Below are 20,627 nucleotides of genomic sequence, written 5' to 3'. Positions count from 1 at the left end.
CACCAATTTTTTTTTTTTTTTTTTGTTATTAAAATATATGATTATGCATCTTTAGCGAGGATTTAAATGTAGTTTCCTTTAATGTGCAATGGCGTAGAGTAATTAATACAACATATTAATTAATATTGATATGGAAATGAAAAATATTTAAAAAATTATAGGAATAATTAAATAAATATAAATGTTGATTTAGTTGAATTCCCTTGCAATGAGGGTAAGAGGAATGAAGATAAGGAATTGCCTCTCCTCAATAACCTTCTTCCAAATTGAGATGCCTACCAATTTATTTTCATTTAACACCCATTTTTTTAATGCTTCAATATAATTAGACCTTGCAACTACAATTAAAGGATTTATTTATTTATTTATTTTTGTACAATACAATTAATGGATAGTTATGAAGCTTATTAAATAAATAAAGAAATTAAAGTAGCTTATTATTATTATTGTTTATTTTTTAAGTACCATTACCACTAACTCCTATATATGTGCTTATTTTTGGATGTGGCTTTTTAAATATTTTTTCATGGATACTTTTGAAATTTATAGTTGTTTTCTATTTTTAAAAACTAAGCTTATAATGGTCAAATTTTATATATATTTTTTTTTAAAATATTTTATTTTCTACTTTTTAAAAACCAAATTACATTCATCAATTCAATAATCTTAATTTTAGCTCCACAACCTCCTCCGTTACTAGCAAGTTTCAGTACCAAATATTCCATCATAACAACCAGCCTAACTTTTTCCTTAATAAATAAAATCTACTCACTTTTCATGCATTTACAGAACTGGCATAAGATAAATACATAATTTTAAAAAAGAATAAAAAGTTCAAAAAAATTTATTGAATTCAATGAGATTGTAATACTAACTTAAATCAATAAATGATACAATGTGAACATATATTTATTGACTATCAATGAAAGGATAAGGTTAACCAAAAACTAATAATAGGGACTAACAGCGATAGGAACTCAGGCTGATGGATGTACAAGGCAATTACCTTTTCTTTCCCCAAAAAAGAAAGCCTCCCTTGAGGAATTAGTAGTTAGAGTGGGAGGTTTGAGCTCGAGATAGACGCCTTTTCCTGTACCTCCAAGCTACTTGAATACGCGTTGCTGCTAGGTACCTCCAGTAGGGTGATTCATACCTGCCACAAATTGTATGTATGTTAGTTCGTACGATCAGCAGACAATTTGTCATTCAATACTGCATTTGTGAATAAGGCCGACTTCTTAAACATACACTGCCTTTCAGATTAGGGGATGTTCACATTTGGAGCGCGTCACATGAAAATTTGAGCTCGCTGTTGTAAAGATTTTCCATATTAAGGTTTTGAGGCTTTAAACATTTGAATAGAAAGCAGAGCCTATGGTTAACCTTTAGATAGAAAAGTAATTGCACAAATAAACAGGGAATTCTCTTCTGAGGCAAGATAACTGGAAGGGAACTATTTTTTTTTTTTTTTTTTTTTTTTTTTTTTTTTTTAATTTTAGGAATTCCAAACAGAAATGAGATACTAAAAGTAGAAACTCAAAAAACTTCCGACGTTTATAAAGATTACCTTATGGCTCCTTGAACACGTGGGTTTCGCAGGAATCTAGAAAACATACTGGTCACTTCTTCAAGGTCTGCAGCCCGGAGAGAAAATGCTTCAACATTCGTCGAGCATTTTACTGTCCGGTTGCTGACCAATTTTTGTGCTGGAATTAGATGTCGCTTCATATCTGTAATAAGATCATATATGGTAAAACTGGGCCTATCGCACTCGATTTTAGACATCTTATAATGAAGCAACTGAAAGTTGAGAACCATGAGAACAAACCCACCAATGCAAGCGTAGAACACGAATTGAGAGTACAAGTACCTCTGTTTATGGAGGAATGCTCAAGACACCATGTTAGAAGTTCCTCGCCGCAGACATCTCCTTCAGATAAGGGAACCACAATCCCGTTCCCATCTACACGGCTCTCCATTTTCCCCCGTACAATGAAAACCATCTTCTCAATGATATCTCCAGCAGTAAAAATTTCACTTCCTTCTATGTATGTCCTTTGTCGCAGTCTCTCACGTATTGCATCTAAAATAGGTTCATAGTTCATCAGTGCAAAAATGCGCACCTGAGCCAAATTTTCAAAATGTTGTCACATCAGTTCAAATCCACAATCCGTTATAATATTACTAAGCTCAGTGTCATTGAATTTCCGTCAGACAACAAATATGCAACATGTGGAGTAGCATTTGAGTGTAAAACATAATATTACTATATTTTTTATATCAGTAAAAATAAAATTACCCACCTTGTTGACAAATCTAAAGAGATGTCGTCTTATGTTTCTTTGTAGGTCCTCAGGCAGATTTTCGAAAATCCTCTCTTCATTTACGCCTCTTGTAGAAGCCCAATTGTACCTTTCAGCCTGTCGTACTTTCCTATACAAAGGGAAATAATAAGGGTCATTTGAAACAATTGCTAGGATATGCAGGATCATAACTCATTAACGATGAAGTGCCAACTTTTTCAGTCAGGATAAGAATAAATTTGACATGTTAAAAAATGTATAATGAATTCACTCAAACATTGAATAGTCAAATTTTCTTCAAAATTGATATTCCACACATCTAACTTTTTCAAATTATGGTAGGCAATTCTTTATAGTCCACATACGGTCACGAAAAACAATCTTGTATGGAAACTGTTTCAAAGCACTCTTCCTTTTTTGTTTTCAAAACTATTTTTAAGAACGATAACCAAGTGATTTTGAATGGTTAAGGCAAAATGGTCCGCTTGAGATCATTAGTTCATTAGCCACATCCTATGTAGATATATATTTTAAATGATGAATAATTTCCAATTATCCTTAAAAAAAACGGGTTATCCATAAAAATAAACCTAAAATGAAATAAGAGAAAATGTTTTTCCCCGAAGTTCTATTCTAAAAAACAGAAAAATATGTTTAAAAAAAACTACCAAATAGCCTCTATATCTTTAGAAAATAGGTTGCAACTGTGCACTGGAAGAAAAGAATTCTAGTGTCGGCGAGAGTGGCAAAGTACACAAATAATGTGAAGTAGAGTGAGAAACAGAATCTTGGCTGGAGATTTTAAGAGAAAACAAAGGAAAATTAAGGTTTGGTTAAAGCATTTATGCTCACAGTAACCCAATCATAACTAAAATAGACATAAAAATGTCAATATAAGCATAGCTCATCAGTTAAAATATCTACTCTTTTCTTTAAAGTTGGAAGTTCAAATTCTACCCTAAAAAGAGTTATAGAAAACAGAAAATAAATAGTAAAAATTGACAAGATTCCAACTCTAAAATTTTAAATTTAAATAAGAAGTGTTGTAGAAACTTAATTGACCACAAGACCACATAGGAAACTGTATAATTTAATTAAGACGAGGAAGTTATCACAACAGGTCTCGTATAACTGCCCTCAATTATTAGAAATGATAAAGTAACCGCACCTTCTTAAACTCTCTGGCAAGCGACGATGCTCCATCCACTGCTCAACATCACGGCGTCTTAATGACATTTCTAACCTCCTGGAGAGGAAAAAAATAATTGGTTCCGTTAATAGCTAATACTCGAGGCAAAAGCAAGAAATTTAGATTTCGAGAAAGAAAAAAAGAAGTGCGTCTATCTTTGCTCGTATGGAGTAAACACGGTTAATCTGAAAAAAAATAAATGCGAAAGGTTTGTTTTTTTCCAAATCAATTTTCTGTTTTATTTCCAAGAACTTCGCTATTTAATAGGCACAATCCTTGATCTCTACTCCAACGTATGTATACTCTACGGTACTAGTATAAAAAGAATTTGACTAAATTTAACAACTCTTTCTTACTCACTATTCCTATGTTTGGATCTTTTTTAGAAAAAGCTTGAGGGACCCATGACGACTGGATTGACGATAATTTGGTGAGATGGACCTTAACCAAGGTGTGTGTAGGAAGTTTTGGAAGCTTGAAGGATAAGGGCTTTCTCCTACAAATATCTCTTCAAATTTCTGACTAAGTTGAGCTCTACCATTCGCAAGATAGCCCTTGGAAGGAATTATCCCAGAAACGTTAGCTTCTTCCTTTGGTATTTGTCCATCATGAGTTTGAATACAAACAGCAGGATTCAAAGGAGATCCATTTCTCATCTTTCTCTCATATTGTGTGTATCAGTATGGTGCAACAATTGAATTCTTCACTTCTTTGTGATTTTTTAAAATGTAAGACAAAGCTCTCGTTGCGAGAAAATGAAACAAAAAAAAAAAATACAAAGGGCATACCAAAAGACTGCTCACCAATAGAGGCCAAACAACTTACAACTTACAACTTACAACTTACAACACAGAAGAATTTTCTTGTAATATCTGGCTTGAGAGGAACTTAAGAGCGTCTGAGTATAAATGCAGGTTTTCTGATTCAATGAATTTGGCACTAAAGGGCCTCTTTCATAGTGCCAAATCCATAGATGTAAGGCTATTATCGAAGCTTATAAAAATTTAGGGGTATTTTTTTAGACAAAGTGCTAAGTCAAGGGTATTCTATTAATTCAGTTCTAGGAGATGTGAGATTTATATAATTGTTATATGAAACCCGATAATTACTGTTAACTTAGTCCATAAGGTAACAAACCTTCTTAGATTTAGGCTACTTATACATGTTTACAATTTGATCCTACTCAACTTTGAACTCTTACCTACCTCCTCCCTTTGATATTTGTAAATATTGCGAAAAATAGCCTTAGAGCCAATCCTTACCTTCTTCCAAGAGCCTGAAGAAAAATCTGCATATTCCCGATGAGAAGAGCAAACAGCAATAGACCAAGCCCAATAATACCCATAGTGAAAAGGACTTCATAGACATAATAGCTTGGAACTTGGTTTCCGGCCAGAGTACTGATTTGCTGCATAACACAATTGAAACCACAAATGTCAAGGGGTGGTACCTGTATTCCTTTTAAAGATTACATAAAAGAGAATCCAATTTAAAATATAGTCCCCCGTGTCATTAGCTGATAAATCTTAATCGCTAATTCATCTTTTGCCTAGAGATTATAGATATGAAATATTAAAAAAAATAATAATAATAAACCAAAAAGATAGGAATTCGTTAGGACTATGGATTTTTTTTTTGTTTTTTTTTTAAGAGACAATTTCATAAATGTTTGAAATTTACTAAAGGGATGTATTATCCACGATTTATAAAAGACCTTCCCAATTTACGAGGGAGGTATGTCTATAGAAAGCAAAAGTATTAGATAATTTACACAAAGAAACAGCGTGGTAAATAACATTTTTGAAGAATCTACTGTAAGCTTTTCTTTGATTTCATTTTACCATAGATTCCAAAAGAAAGCCATAATAAAATTTACCATAGGAGAGCTTATTCTTGAAAGGATGGTACATTAAAGTCAGGTGCAATAAGTCCTTAACCTCCTTAGGAAAAGTGAGACGTGATCCGAAAATATTGAGAATTTATGTCTAGAAATTTTAAGTATATGTGCACTATATAAACAGATGGTTTTGAGATTCGTTGTCTTTCTTACATAATGGACACCAATTTGGAAGTAGAGTCATGTTTTTTTTTTTTTTTTTTTTTTTTTTTTTTTTTTTTTTTTTTTTTTGGTGGTGGTGGTTACTTGTGTTAATGGACCATTTCTCATAAGAAAAACTTTACCGTTTTAGCATAAGCTCTCATGGCTTTACTTTTGGTTTTCCCAAAATGCCTCATACCAATGGAGATAATATTTCTTACTTATAAACCCATGATCTTCCTCTTAATTAGGGGACTACTTCTCTCAATAATCCTTAACAGGAATAAGAATGAGCACGAAGATACGGAATATATATCAAACCAGGTATGCATATATCAAACAAACCAGTAATGCAATTACAATTTGGTTAACCCTCCCCTATTCAATAAAATATTGGCACCATGATGTACAAATTCCAGATGCTGAACGACTTCAAAAGGTCGGATTTAGAGAGAATATGATCATTGCTAAATCAATGTCAAAATTCCAAGGTCAAAAAATGGTGAGAAATACCTGGAATCCCCAAAACAATGAGTAAGTATATCTCGTGAGTAAATTGCTTTCTGTAGTAAGATTTACAGCCTGAAGGTAGATTCCATAATCAAAACCTTCTTTAGCAAAACATGCCGTAGCATTCTCATTACTTTTCCACTGATCTCGCCGTAAATCCTGAATGTCATATCCAGCTTCGTCCCCATGCCCACAATCTATATATTCTAAGCAGAACGTACTTCCAGTGCGATTGCAGGCATCCCGAAAACATCGATTCACCCCCTGGATAACAACATAGAATGATTCAAGAAAAGAGAAATGTAGTTCATGTAAAAAATGACAGCTTACATGTTTGAAATGAACCTATTATTCTGAGTAGGAATTTAAACAACAGCATGACCGTAGAGAGACAGGGGTACCTTTGCTATTGGAACCATGTAACTATTAGATACTCATAAATAATAGGGAAAAGAAAATCCATTTTACTCAAACTAGGCAAAATGTATCAAATTGGACTATAGACGTATAAGTATTGCAATCATCGACTTAAATTAGAACAAGTGTTGCAATCTTAACCTTCTAATAGACTTTTATTTGAAAACCCATCAAAAAAATTGTTGCATGTGTGTTCAATGAATTATGAACAGACATGTACAAAATTGATGGGCCTTCAAAGAAAGATGACACAAAAATTAATTTTCTGTTGAAATTTTTTATTCTTGCGAGATTTTTCCTTTAAGTTTGAATGTTAAGCATTAACAGGCTTAACTTATGCTACACTTGATTGTCATTGAAATTAGATAATTGAGAGACTTTATACATTGTTTTAGGTTCAAATAAGTCAGTGAATGTAGCAAAAGTGAACAAAAGCGCAATAATTGTATAAGCGTAGAGTTCAAATTAATGAAATAAAAAGTTAAGGATGAATATTAACATTGCCAAGTTTATAAGTAAAAGTTTATCTTTTCACTAAAGATTTATTTTTTTGAACAAGAAACAACTTTTCATTGGTAATATGAAAAGGAAATATTAAAAAAAAAAAAAAACGAACTCTTGAAGGAGTGAGAAGGAAAAGAAAGAAAGAGAGAAAAAAAAAAAAAACTTAACTAGGAGCACTATAACCGCGAAAAATATATAAAGAAAATCAGAAACAATGAGCGAACAAACAAAAGGATCTAGGGATAGTAGCACTAAGAAATCACAAGTCCCCAACCAAACACCCCCAAAATAAAACTCCTTAAGGAAAAATCCATGACAAAATCCGGCAGAGTCAGCCAAAGGAGAGAAAGCAGCACATAGAAAACCATTTAGGAAGCTTCCAAAGATGCATGATGTTGAACACTGTCATAAGCCCTATTCTCTAGGACCAAGACCTATTCTCAAGGTCTTTTTTTGGCTTGTTAGTTTATCTTTAGGTTTAACAGAAGGCTATATAATGCCATTCTTTCTGCTGTTGAAATCATCAAGTTTTGAGTGTCATATTGTATGTCTTGAATAACTTTGGTGTTGTGAGTACATTTGTTCCGCTTTCGGCGCACAACAAGTGGTATCAGAGCATTGTTGTGGTATTTGGGGGTATTGTGAAAGTTTGGGCCTCATCGACCATTAGACGTGCTCACAATCGTGTTTATTCTCTTGAAAATCAGTTTTCAAGAATTGTGTTTTTGAGTTACATCCAGATTAATTATTGCAAATGGCCGAACCATCACGACGTGGATCGAGAGTGTGGAGTTCCAATCTCGAAGTAGAAAAATTTGATGGAACCAATAATTTTGGTGTTTGGCGAGGCGAAGTTAGCGATTTGCTGGTCATGCAAGACCTCGATGTTTCTCTCCAAGAGGAGATGCCTGAAGACATGACAGAAGCAGAATGGACAAAATTAAATCGGCAAGCCTGTGGAATTATTCGATCCTGTCTTGGCAAGGATCAGAAATATCCATTTATGAAGGTTACCATGGCGAAAGAATTATGGGACAAGCTTGAAGCGAAATATATGAAGAAGAGTGTGGAAAATAAACTCTATTTGAAGAAGAAACTCTTCCGTTTTGACTACAAGGAAGGTATCTCAATGGCTGAGCATTTGGATGATTTTAACAAAATCATCACTGATTTGCTCAATCTTGATGTTAAGATTGATGACGAGGACAAGGCGTTGTTGTTATTAAACTCTTTGCCGGAATCCTACGAGTTTTTAGTAACAACCCTACTACATGGAATCACTAATATTGATTTTGAAGATGTTTCAAATGCCTTAATAAACAATGAGATGCGAAAGAAGGAAAAGGAGACGTATCAAAACTCTAGCTCAAATGTTCTCACTGCTCATGGAAGAACTTCTACCTGGAAAAGGAACGAATGTGGAGAGTCTCGATTAAAGTCGAGAGGTAGATCTGATAATTGGAGAAAACTTGATAAAAATGAGTGTGCATATTGTCGACAGAAAGGCCATTGGAAAAAAGATTGTTCGATCTTAAAAGAGAAGGGGTCGAAGTCCAATGTGGTTAAAGATGACGACACTGATACAGATGATGCCTTGACAATCTCCTTATCAGCCAGCCAAACCATGGAATGGATTCTTGATTCTGGGTGCTCCTATCATATGTGTCCCAACAAAGAGATGTTTTTGGACTTCAAAAAGTTCAATGGTGGAGTTGTCTATATGGGCAATGATAGTACTTGCAAGATAATGGGAATCGGCTCAGTACAAATCAAGATGTTTGATGGGGTTATACGAAAACTCAAAGATGTGAGGTATGTTCCTGACTTGAAGAAAAACTTGATTTCACTTGGCGTTTTGGATGCGAGTGGTTATCGCATCATTTTGGAAGGAGGGAATTTGAAAGTAGCTCGTGGAGCTTTGGTGGCAATTACAGGAACTAGAAGAGGTAGCATATACTACCTCAACGGAACCACAATAATTGGGCATGCTGCTATGGCAAGTTCGAAAGAACAAGACATATCGAAATTATGGCACATGCGACTCGGGCATGCTGGTGAGAAGGCGCTTCAGACATTGGTGAACCAAGGAGTCCTTAAGGGTGCCACAACTGGAAAAATTGATTTCTGTGAACATTGTATATTTGGTAAACAAAAAAATGTGAAGTTTGGTACAGCTATACACCAAACAAAGGGTATTTTGGATTATGTTCACACCGATGTATGGGGTCCCACAAAGAATGTCTCATTGGGAGGAAAGAGGTGGTTTGTCACCTTTATTGATGACTACTCGAAGAGAGTTTGGATGTATCCCATGAGGCACAAAAACGAGGTTCTCCAAATCTTCCTAGAGTGGAAGAAAATGGTAGAGAATCAGACGGATAGGAAAATCAAAAAGCTGAGATCAGACAACGGGGGAGAATATACTTATGATCCATTCCTTAAAGTATGCCGAGATGAAGGGATCGTTCGACACTTCACTGTTCCTGGTAAGCCACAACAAAATGGAGTTGCTGAGAGAATGAACCAGACATTAATAGAGAAGGTTCGATGCATATTGTCTCAAGCAGGATTGAGTAAGGCATTTTGGGCTGAGGCTCTCAGTTATGCAGTTCACTTGGTGAATCGTTTACCTGTTTCTGGAAACGGTGGGAGAACTCCGCTTGAGGTATGGTCAGGTAGTCCTGTTAGTGATTATGATAAATTGCATGTGTTTGGGTGTCCTGCTTATTATCATGTGACAAACTCAAAACTGGATCCTAGAGCAAAAAAAGCCAAGTTTATGGGCTTTAGCAAAGGTGTGAAGGGCTATAGGTTATGGTGTCCAGAAACAAGTAAAATTGTTAATAGTCGAGATGTGACATTCGATGAGTCTGGAATGTTTTTGCAGAAAATTGAAAATAATGACGAGGCATTGAAGCAGGTGGAGAAGGTGGTGTTCTCTCCTGATGTGGTTGCTCCTACCGAAGAACCTATTGATCAGGTAAATAATAACTTTGATGTCTTAGAACAAAAAGAGCATATGTATACTCATAGTCAATTTGACCATTGTGTGTATTATCGGTGTCTCGATGATGGATCGTTTATCTATTTGCTCTTATATGTTGATGATATGTTAATTGCTTCAAAGAGACAGATGGAGATTGATAAGCTCAAAGATGAGCTTTCTAAAACATTTGAAATGAAAGACTTAGGCAATGCAAAGAAAATACTTGGAATGGAGATAGAGCGAGATCGGAAAAAAGGTACAGTCTGGTTGACTCAGTCTCAATATCTACGCAAGGTATTGTCAAGATTTAGTTTGAATAATTCAACCAAACCCGTTAGTACTCCACTTGCTCCTCATTTCAAGCTTAGTGCTTCCATGTGTCCAAGTTCTGATGATGACAAAAGGTATATGGAGAACATTCCTTATACAAATGCTGTTGGTGCGTTGATGTATGCTATGGTGTGTACTCGACCTGATCTTTCACACGCAGTAAGCATGGTGAGTCGTTATATGCATAATCCTGGTAAAGAGCATTGGCAGGCTGTAAAATGGATTCTTAGGTACATTCTTGGCACTATTGATGTTGGTATTAAGTTTCAAAAACAAGAAATGTTTAAGCTTGACAATCGTGTAGCTGGTTATGTGGATTCTGATTATGCTGGTGATTTGGATAAGCGACGATCTACTACGGGTTATTTATTTACTATGGCTGGTGGACCTGTTTGTTGGCGTTCAACATTGCAGTCTACTGTTGCATTGTCTACCACTGAAGCAGAGTATATGGCAGTAACAGAAGCTTTTAAAGAAGCTATTTGGATGCATGGTTTGATCAATGACTTGGGTATTTTGCAGGAACATATAGATGTATTTTGTGATAGCCAGAGCGCTATTTGCTTGTCAAAAAATCAAGTCCATCATGCTCGTACAAAACACATTGATGTCCGTTTTCACTTTATTCGAGAAATTATTAGCAAAGGGGATATTCGGTTATTAAAAATTGGAACAGCTGATAACCCTGCTGATATGTTGACAAAGGTTATCACTCGTGAAAAGTTCTGGCATTGTTTAGATTTCATCAACGTCGGAAGGGAGTAGTGTGTTGACATGGTAGCAACCAAATTAGCTATAACTTGGAGATCTTATGACAAGGTGGAGATTGTTGAACACTGTCATAAGCCCTATTCTCTAGGACCAAGACCTATTCTCAAGGTCTTTTTTTGGCTTGTTAGTTTATCTTTAGGTTTAACAGAAGGCTATATAATGCCATTCTTTCTGCTGTTGAAATCATCAAGTTTTGAGTGTCATATTGTATGTCTTGAATAACTTTGGTGTTGTGAGTACATTTGTTCCGCTTTCGGCGCACAACAAAAAAAACTTAACTAGGAGCACTATAACCGCGAAAAATATATAAAGAAAATCAGAAACAATGAGCGAACAAACAAAAGGATCTAGGGATAGTAGCACTAAGAAATCACAAGTCCCCAACCAAACACCCCCAAAATAAAACTCCTTAAGGAAAAATCCATGACAAAATCCGGCAGAGTCAGCCAAAGGAGAGAAAGCAGCACATAGAAAACCATTTAGGAAGCTTCCAAAGATGCATGATAGATGCAATGTGACTGTGTTAGGATCCTAACAACACGAAACACAAAATAGAACTATATTGCAATATCAAAAGTAGAGAGAGCTACATCCCTCTCCAAGTCCCACATTGGACAACCTCCAAAATAATCCTCCTCTAAGATCCCTAATTTCCCCGTGACCCCTGACTAATTACCACTATGCCTTTACTAATATTCTATTCATATTTCCAACATATCACCTATAAGTACTCTGACAGAGTGTTTTAACTTAAAACTAGGGGGGGGAAATTGAAAATTTTGCTTCAAGAAATCACAGTAAAAATTTTTCAATGACTGCAGGAAAAACTGCGAGAAAAAGGGATACCGTTTGCTATTAAAAAAAATTAGAAGATGTGAAATGAAGCATATCAAAAGAGATAGGAAGTCCACCTGAAGCCCAAAGAGATACCAGAGAGACCCAACAATATGACCAGCCAACATAAAGGTGAGAAGATTGATGACAAAATTTGCCCATGCTGTCTCAAAAACAAAGCCACTTGGAGACTGACCAGCAAGAAGAGGTAGAAACCTGTACAGTCTGGGAATATATTGAGCCATAACTGCAGTGCGTAACAGATTTTTTGCATGATTTGCTCCAGATGTCCCCAAAGAGTTTGGCAGGATTAGAAAAACTATTATCTGAGAGAGAGAGAGAGAGAAATTTCACATTTTCTGGATACTGATACGTCCAGACATCTTGCATAACATAATAATAACATTGAACCAGTTAGCTAATGGTTAGTAATGCTAAATTAGAAAGAAAGAAAAAATCATTCACAACCATAAGAAAGACATTCGGATATATTTTCAAGGGCATCTCTGAAATTTAGAATTCAGAAAACCAGGATATTCTACAAGAACTTGAGATTTCAGGAAAATGTTGGTTATCGAACTGCACAATTTTGGTGACCTCAAATTTTTCTACACAAAATGTGGATTAGTTGAGCAGGTGTCTGCCCGTGTGAGCCAGGGGATGGGGCAGCGTACCTGAGGCAGCGGTAAAACAACAAGCACATCTATAAAAAAATTTCCTTTAAGGTAGTTCTTAGCAATTTTCTTCGGATGGTCAACTAATTCGCCTGCTCCAACAACTCTGGTTTCTGGTGCCACGTAAGCCAACCTAAACTGGAAGTAATTAAAGACGTCAAATTTTGTAGTTAGAGATTGATCTAGAAAACAAACGATTGTACGAAATTGTCTACCTAGTCTGAATTTCTAGTTTATGCATCTAAATCAGATTTGATTGTTTCTTTATCCAGGGTTTCATCCTCTTTTATGTTCTTTTGTGTTACCTCCCTTATCATGGACCTATTCAACTATTCAATGACTCTATGAAGTTTGACCTCTATAGGAGATATGGTTGACATGTTTCTTTTTATTAATGGAAATTGGAAAAGGAAAATATATAATTACCATATTAAGAAAAAAAATCTTAGAGAAACATTTTTGAACAGTTTTGACAACTCAATAAATTTAATAATATCCAATGTAGTAGTTTCTTGTTGACTTGAGCATAATTTAAGTAGTCAGACATCAATGCCTCCATCATGGATCATAGGTTTAAATTCACTCATATGTAATGTTCTACTAAGAAAATGACACTGGCCCTTTCATTAATAATGTTACAAATTATATCCCACTTGAGGTCTCACAAAGATAAAATATGATTGTCATATATATATGACTTAATATACATTTGCATTAAAAGGATAAAAGAATTCAATATACGACAGTTAATTCATCTTCAATCTAAAAAATATAAAAGGAAAAAAGATGTGATACAAATCCTATTTTGGTCTAAGAATTTTTGCACTTATTCTATTTTGAGCCATAAACATTCAAACATTCAAACTGCAGATAAAAAACCACCTTAGTCCTCATCATTAATTTTTAATAAATTAATTAACAAACATAACATGGTCACATCGTCCGTTCACTTAGTCAATAATGTGTACATGGATAAGTGGAGTAGGTTAGATATTGGCTTTCCCAACAGCTTTAGGTTCTTATTAAACACTAAATGAAACAATAACGATAAAAACTAAAATAGTTTTTTAAGTAAAGTTTTAAGAAATAAAGCTAAACGTTTAAATTTGGAAAAACTGCACTAGAACATCTGAAAATTTAGGGACCGTAAAATAAAGAAAATGGAAATTCAAACAGAAAAGGTAGTATTTAAACTAAATTTGCAAATATATCTTGTCCATGAATTACCTCTAGTTCTACATTAGTATAAAACATTATAATAAGCAAGAAATATCACTAGCAATTATGTGTTGAGGATTATTGGGATTGGGAGTGTCCCACATTGGTTAATTTAGTGGAAGATCATGGGTTTATAAGTGAGGAATACTATCTCCATTGGTATGAGGCCTTTTGGGGAAGCCCAAAGCAAAGCCATGGTCTAACATGGTATCAGAGTCATGCCCTAAACTTAACCATGCCAATAGAATCCTCAAAATATCGAACAAAGAATGGCGAGCCTCGAAGGTGTAGTCAAAAGTGACTAAAGTGTCGAACAAATGGTGTACTTTGTTCGAGGGCTCCAGAGAAAGGAGTCGAGCCTCAATTAAGGGGAGGCTATTCGAGAGCTCCATAAGCCTCAGGGGAGGCTTATAGTGTGCTTCGTTCGAGGGGAGGATTGTTGAGGATTATTGGGATTGGGAATGTCCCACATTGGTTAATCTAGTGGAAGATCATGGGTTTATAAGTGAGGAATACTATCTCCATTGGTATGAGGCCTTTTGGGGAAGCCTAAAGCAAAGCCATGAGAGCTTATGCTCAAAGTGGACAATATCATACCATTGTGGAGAGTTGTGATTCCTAACATTATTGAGAAAATATTCTTTCCCAATAAAAAACAACTTTTTATTGATAGATAAAAATTTGATAAATATATTACTTTATCACAGGTAAACAATGAATAAGAAGGTTCATATCAACAGATAGCAAACACAAGATCGCATGTTTTATTTCCTTCTAGCTATGTAATCGATAAATATATTACCTTATCACATGTAAACAACGAATAAATTATGTCTTAATTAAAATTCAGATGGAAGAAAAATAAACAGCTACCTGGAGAAGCATGTGTAGGAAATAGACAAAATCGGTCATGCTTCGGAAAACCACCAATGTTGTGGTCATCGGCCAATTAATAAATATACACTTCTTAACCTGCACGAGTAACTTAAACAATTTGTTAAGAGTAAATGGTACATGCGATGGTAGAATCATTAGGTCATGGATTTTTTATTTTTAAAAAGTTCACGGATTCGATAAACAGCATTGAATAAAAAGAAAATCTATTACTGTATTTAAGAGACAAAATGTATCCCTCAGAAAAACTAAAAAAATAAGAAACAAAAAGTAAATATGTCAAAAAGAGAATAGATCAATATTAGCTGTTTTCTTTTTAAAGGATAAAAGGAGGTGAGGGGATTTTAACTCCCTCATAATCCAACCAAAAATACTTATAGATTTCAATGATTGGAGAAAAAGGAAGAAAAGGAAGAAAGCCATACAAAGTGGACAGCAAGCACGAAGAAAAATAACGGGTCCAAGAAGATCGCCAGTAAGCAAGAAATAACAAAAAACTTGTTCCATTGCTGAACAACTTTTGCATGAGGATTCATAACTCCAGGAATATACGGAAGCAAGAAGCACCAGACAGACCGAAACTTCACTGCCCAACCTTTCCCTTCTCCGTAGAGATCCTTGTGAAACTGAACAAACAGAACGAGCACGTGTAAGGATTGATCGATTCATTTCAAGTTTTAGAACATGTTGCTGAACCTTTCAACTTTAAAAAAACATCATAGAAGATGATTTATTTATCGAATAGTTCAATGTTAAATTACCACTGAATTCAAAAGTTTAAGCTGATGAGTTATAGTAAGTTAATATTTTATCATTACTTAACACTTTATCATCCTTCACGACTACCGTGTACATCAAATAACCACGCCAACTTGTGTGCAAGTCTGTAAGCATTCAGAAAAGCAACATGATTTGAACTGCAGTTATGTACATACCAAATTAAAATACTTGATGAGATAAATGTAAATAGCACAACTTAAACCTAAAAAGAACAATTACCAAGTACATTCATGTGGTTTGAATAATTACATTTATGGCCATTGTTTTAGCATTCAAGAAATTGATACCACACTTGCTTAGTTAGCATTCCAAAGTAAGAAGTCATTGAAGCCTCAAATTTCTACTTGAACGGAAAATAGGAAGGATAGGTAACCAAATATACGCTGCAAACTTATTAGCATGGGACAAACTATACAAAACAGGGAGGGAAAACATGGAGGCAGATGTTTTATCTTGAATACCACTATAAGTTGACTATTTTCTCTATAAAAAATAGCCAAAGTGAATTTGCAAGAATTACTAGACAAATTGAGAAGAATAACACCTCATCAAGAGTCAAGGTAGCCTTGGACTAGCTGAAGGAACAGATACATAGAGAGACTGCTCACTTTCCAATGGAATCTCACACCATTACATGTACATTATCACATTCTACCTATCACTCTCCTTTTTTGTTGCAAGAATTCCACCGCAGTCCTATTGTGGGTCACTTGAGAGAATCTTGGAAATGTATCGTGTTTGGCACATAAAAATATGTAATAAAGGAGTTTGTTAGACAGCATACGTGTGCAAACAAAGGAAATAGCTGACTACTTCCTCTCCTAGTTTATTCCATCCACTACCCATATCTGTCATATTTGGGAGGATATGATATATCCATAAGCTTCAGTCAGGATTTCGCTATATTTGAAGGAGGTGATACTAACCTGGTAACAGTAACAACCCAAACAAATATTGCCATTTCTAACCACTTGAACATCCATTCACTGCCAAGGGAGTAGCCACCAAAATAAATAAATAAGTGAATAAAAAACCTATATGTTTACCAATGACCATGGCGACGGATGAAGACTGCATTTTCACTGACCTATACGACATCTACCTCCAGCAAAGCACATACCATTGTCCTTAAACTAATGAGCAATGCAAAATGGTATGGGTATCTCGGTATCTATCTATGTTGTTTCACTACGTACAAACTGAACTGGTGAAATAGGTGGAGTTGGGTGCAATACCTTTACCACACTGCTATTAACCACTCCTTCCGTTGTACGTTTGCTCATCATTGTCAATGAAAAATAACTTGTGCCAAACCATATGAACTAGGAAGGCTCAATTATGAAAAGGTGACCAAGTGCTAACTTGTTGTCTTGGAGACTTAATATTAATTCAGAAGAGGCTGAATCCAACAAGTTATGTTGGAGTTCAAACAGTCAAGTATCTTCACGTCAGAAGTTTTTCTTGAGATTCTTGCTAAATGGACCTGGTATCCTCAACTAGAAGTTGGCTAATATGACTCAGAAGTCCATAATGCATCACAACATAAGGATTGATGCAATCAACAAAATTTAAAAATCCATCTTAAGTACTACATAAACCCCCAATGGACATTGTTCTCTTACAAGGAAGGTTTGAGAAGAATACTATGCTTGTTTTTACTTCTCCTTGACCATGACCCTTACAGTGCAACTTTTCGTTACAACTGATGCACGAGATTCTTTAATAGTTTAAAAAAATCGAAATATTTTTTTAAATAAGAGTCACAAAGCTTTCAGTACCTAAAAGGAGGAACACAAGATGGAAGGAGATAAGCATCTCCTCCCGAACTATCAATTGACCTCCTTCCAGATTGATTACGGAGTAGGGAAAATAGCAAAGTCGTGTAATTTTGACCAAGAAGAGGCAGTATGCTTTACAACCTCTCAAAAAGTACAAAAATAACCTGATAGTTAAATAAATAAGTTAGCCTGCGTTTGATAAGATAAACGAATACACATGAAGAGACGTTATTTGGACTCCATGCAGAAATTTTACATTAAAGAAACTATGAGCACCGACGAAGACTCCCTTAAATCCTGCAAGCATGAGTTAAACGAGATATTCATAAATAGGTAAGAAACTAACAATTCTATCATGTAAATCCTGAGGCTAATAAGAATAGCTGTGCGCGCATGATGTGTAAAAATAATCCATTGGTCTTTGAGGGAGAGAAAATACCTCAGGGTCAAATATGCCTCTCATTCTTGAGCTTTTCTGTTGCGATGCTTTGGAATTATATGTTGGGCATGTTATACAGAAAGGATCATTGCACACTCCCAGCTGGCCAGACTTTATTAAGTGTTCATTTCTGCCAGCATAGTGTTGAATGGCCCAATCAGACTCGTCATTCGTCTTGAAAGAAGGAAATTTGTCTGTCAATGGCTCTGCAGTTTTGCTTTCAGTCACACCTGGACTTGACTGTGAAGATTTTTCAGGTTTACGGCGAGTATATTTTGAACCACTCTCTAGGAATGGACTTTTTCTTTCAATTCGTAAGGGACCAGTATAACCAACAAGCTTTGCATCACTGACATATATCCCAGAAGAAGTTGGAATTGATAGCGATGAACTCCGGGCCAATGATGCATACGAAGGAAAATAAGAACCCAGTTGTTCATCTAACAATGGTGGACCAGTGTCTGATAGCATCGGTGTATCGTCTTTTTCAAAGGAAGCCATTTCTAAGTATCTAGGCCTAGGATTAGAGAACTGAACAAATTAAAAACGAAATAATTGCTCAAAAGGAAAAGAGTGAGAAGTGCACAAGAAACATCATTTTTTCCCATGATATGACAAACACAAATCATTAGTCTGAACTGAATAAAATCTCCATGATGCGGGACTTAAGTTGACTTCCTCTGCTTATAAATTAGTGATATCGGGGCGCAATAAAGCGCCATATAACCAGAAGCAACAACATCAATCAATTTGAAGCAACTAAACAGATATCTCATAAGAAAAGAAAGGAAGCAATGTTCCATATGGAGTTCAGATTATAGATGATGAATAGAATGCCCATTTCCCTCTGGAGTGCCAATGATAAGGAAAAACATAATTCGGAAATAAGCACGTCTTGAACATCTGTAGATCAACATTAAATTCCCACGGCAGCATAAAAATACTAAACACTGTCTGATTCTCGTTTACTGAAAATAAATCTATGTACATAAAATTTTAATAAGCAAACGGTTATTACATGGACAAAAACAAATTACGAGATATTTGCGCACCTAGAATGCGACTAGGCAAAAGAAATACCAAAATCTAAAGATTTTACTATTTTAGACTAATTGTAATCCAATCACAAATATCAACAATTTTTTTCTCGTTTCTTTCCAAACAATTCATCAAAATAGAGCTCGAAATGCACTATTCCAAAAAAAAAAAAAAAACAATCTCATTTGGAGACAGAATACACATTCCTCAGAAAAGACCGGCAAGCATCAAATAAAATACAATGAAAATTTGCTACCACTTGTTCGACATTTCATGTATTACTCCCTCCCCTTTATATACCATGGAAATTTACCATCACTGACTCGACATTTCACGTTTTACTTCATCTATTCCTAAACTGTGAACTTTTAATATCACCAACTCAACAATTCTGACATTCAGCTAGATCTAATAACTGTAAGTAAAATTCTTTTTTTTTCTTTTTTTTTTTAATGTTGCTGGCTACTGAAGTAATTCAATTTTTCTTGCTCCTATTAATAGAGCTCCAAAGATGGAGAATGACTAATATTTTTTAGTTTTTGGATTGAGAAATCTATTTGGCCTTACTAATTGTTTTTTTTTTTTTTTTTTTTTTCCTTTAATTACTGAAGTTGAATGAAAATCAGCGTGCAGGCCCTTCATAAAAAGTAAATCCAACGAACACTACTGGATATATCAGACAGGCGAAGAAGGAATTACGGAAAGCTGTAAATATCAGACAGAGAGCGCGCTGAAGGCATTCGTGTGTGTGAGTGTGGCGCGCGCCTATATCAGACAGGAAAGATCGAAAGAGAAAGAAGCAGATGAAAAAGTAAGAAAGCAATTGCAACTGCAAATATGTTGCTTCTAGTTTCTTTTCTCAGTTCATATGTTGTTTGTATATACTATAAGAAGCTGAATTGAGGAAGAGAAATAAGCAATTCGACCATTGCGGTGCTCAAAAAGCATCAGTAGGAATCCAAGAAGCCATCAAAAGTAAAATTACAGAAAAACAGAAAAAGAAACTGAAGAAAAGAAAAGCTGGAGAGGAGAAGGCAAACCTGAGACTGAGAGAGATGCAGAAGGTTACTACTTAGAACTGGATTCTTAAGCGAAATCCTTGGCAGCAGAGAGAAGAAGAAAGTGAAAGTGTGAAGAGATGAAGAAGCCGGCAACTGCATTGTGAGAGAGGATATTGTATAGTACAAGAGCTGACCGAGGCAAAGCAGCGACTGCGAAGACTTTGAACGTTCTCATGCTTAATCTATGATCCATCCAAGGAGCCTTCCGTCAACGTTCCTACGCCTCGTCCACAGTCTCTCTGTAGTTAACGCGGGTTTGGCCTACTCGCACGCCCATTGGTCCTTTGCATAAATACCATCACCGTTCTCTTCGCGGGATTAAAATTAAATAACTCCCTAATACCATTTTTTTTTTTCTTTTTTCTTTTTTAAAATAACTCCTGCGCCCGCCTGCCTGCACTTGGAATTCTATTTTGTCCACTTCTTTTAATATATTTAACTTTACCCAAGTTTAATTTTTTTTATTCTCTGTCCAAACTTTATTAAAATTTAAAAAAAATTAAATAGTTATAAAAGACTTTTGTGTTATAAAATAATGCCTTGAAACCAATAAAATTGGATGAAAGCTAAATAATATAAATCAACCAGGAACCAGAAGAGTTGGAGTAACATATATCTTTTGATCCAGCACGTTAAATCTAGTTATACTTGCTTGCTTACATGTACTACTTATTTTATCGTTTTTTAGCCAACGTGCTATCTATTTTTTCTTTTCGTTTGTAGAAAAGTAAAAAAAAAAAATTGAGATGACACTAAATTATGAAATAGACCATTATTTCATGAATAGATATTGATTATTAGGTGTATCATAACTAAAGTTTTAATATCTATACTCATGGAATAAGCTAACGTGTTATAAAAGT

General features: G+C 35.0%; 1 protein-coding gene across 3 annotated transcripts; it reads right to left on the bottom strand.

The window, feature by feature from the left end:
- Positions 1-826: 826 nt before the first annotated feature.
- Positions 827-19,999, bottom strand: CNBT1 (cyclic nucleotide-binding transporter 1). 3 transcript variants are annotated; one of them, XM_023663807.2, is made up of 14 exons: positions 19,744-19,999; positions 17,666-18,182; positions 15,094-15,294; positions 14,648-14,746; positions 12,557-12,694; positions 11,960-12,208; positions 6,044-6,304; positions 4,755-4,900; positions 3,472-3,549; positions 2,304-2,433; positions 1,871-2,123; positions 1,568-1,730; positions 1,249-1,309; positions 827-1,153 (listed from the first exon to the last, which is right to left on the bottom strand). In XM_023663807.2, exons 2-13 carry the CDS (start codon positions 18,164-18,166, stop codon positions 1,273-1,275), a joined length of 2,256 nt encoding a protein of 751 aa, XP_023519575.2. In that variant the 5' UTR covers positions 18,167-18,182; positions 19,744-19,999; the 3' UTR covers positions 827-1,153; positions 1,249-1,272. The 3 variants fall into 3 exon arrangements, with proteins under 3 accessions (XP_023519575.2, XP_023519574.2, XP_086976542.1); XM_023663806.2 differs by lacking the exon at positions 1,249-1,309 and having other exon boundaries at positions 19,744-19,997; XM_087120416.1 differs by lacking the exon at positions 1,249-1,309 and having other exon boundaries at positions 17,666-18,176; positions 19,744-19,997.
- Positions 20,000-20,627: the final 628 nt, after the last annotated feature.

This window comes from Cucurbita pepo, chromosome 20, assembly GCF_057944985.1.
Source record: "Cucurbita pepo subsp. pepo isolate OVF chromosome 20, ASM5794498v1, whole genome shotgun sequence".
Lineage (NCBI taxonomy): Eukaryota > Viridiplantae > Streptophyta > Magnoliopsida > Cucurbitales > Cucurbitaceae > Cucurbita > Cucurbita pepo.
Note: the sequence above shows the minus strand (reverse complement) of the source record. Positions and strands in the feature narration are given on the sequence as shown.

Excerpts from the sequence above, each read along its gene's own strand:
- CNBT1 (XM_023663806.2), bottom strand. The coding sequence starts at position 18,166 with ATGGCTTCCTTTGAAAAAGACGATACACCGATGCTATCAGACACTGGT. Across the intron at positions 12,695-14,647 it reads TCCTACACATGCTTCTCCAG|TTTAGGTTGGCTTACGTGGC; the intron begins GTAGCTGTTTAT and ends AATTACTTCCAG. Across the intron at positions 2,124-2,303 it reads TCTTTAGATTTGTCAACAAG|GTGCGCATTTTTGCACTGAT; the intron begins GTGGGTAATTTT and ends AATTTGGCTCAG.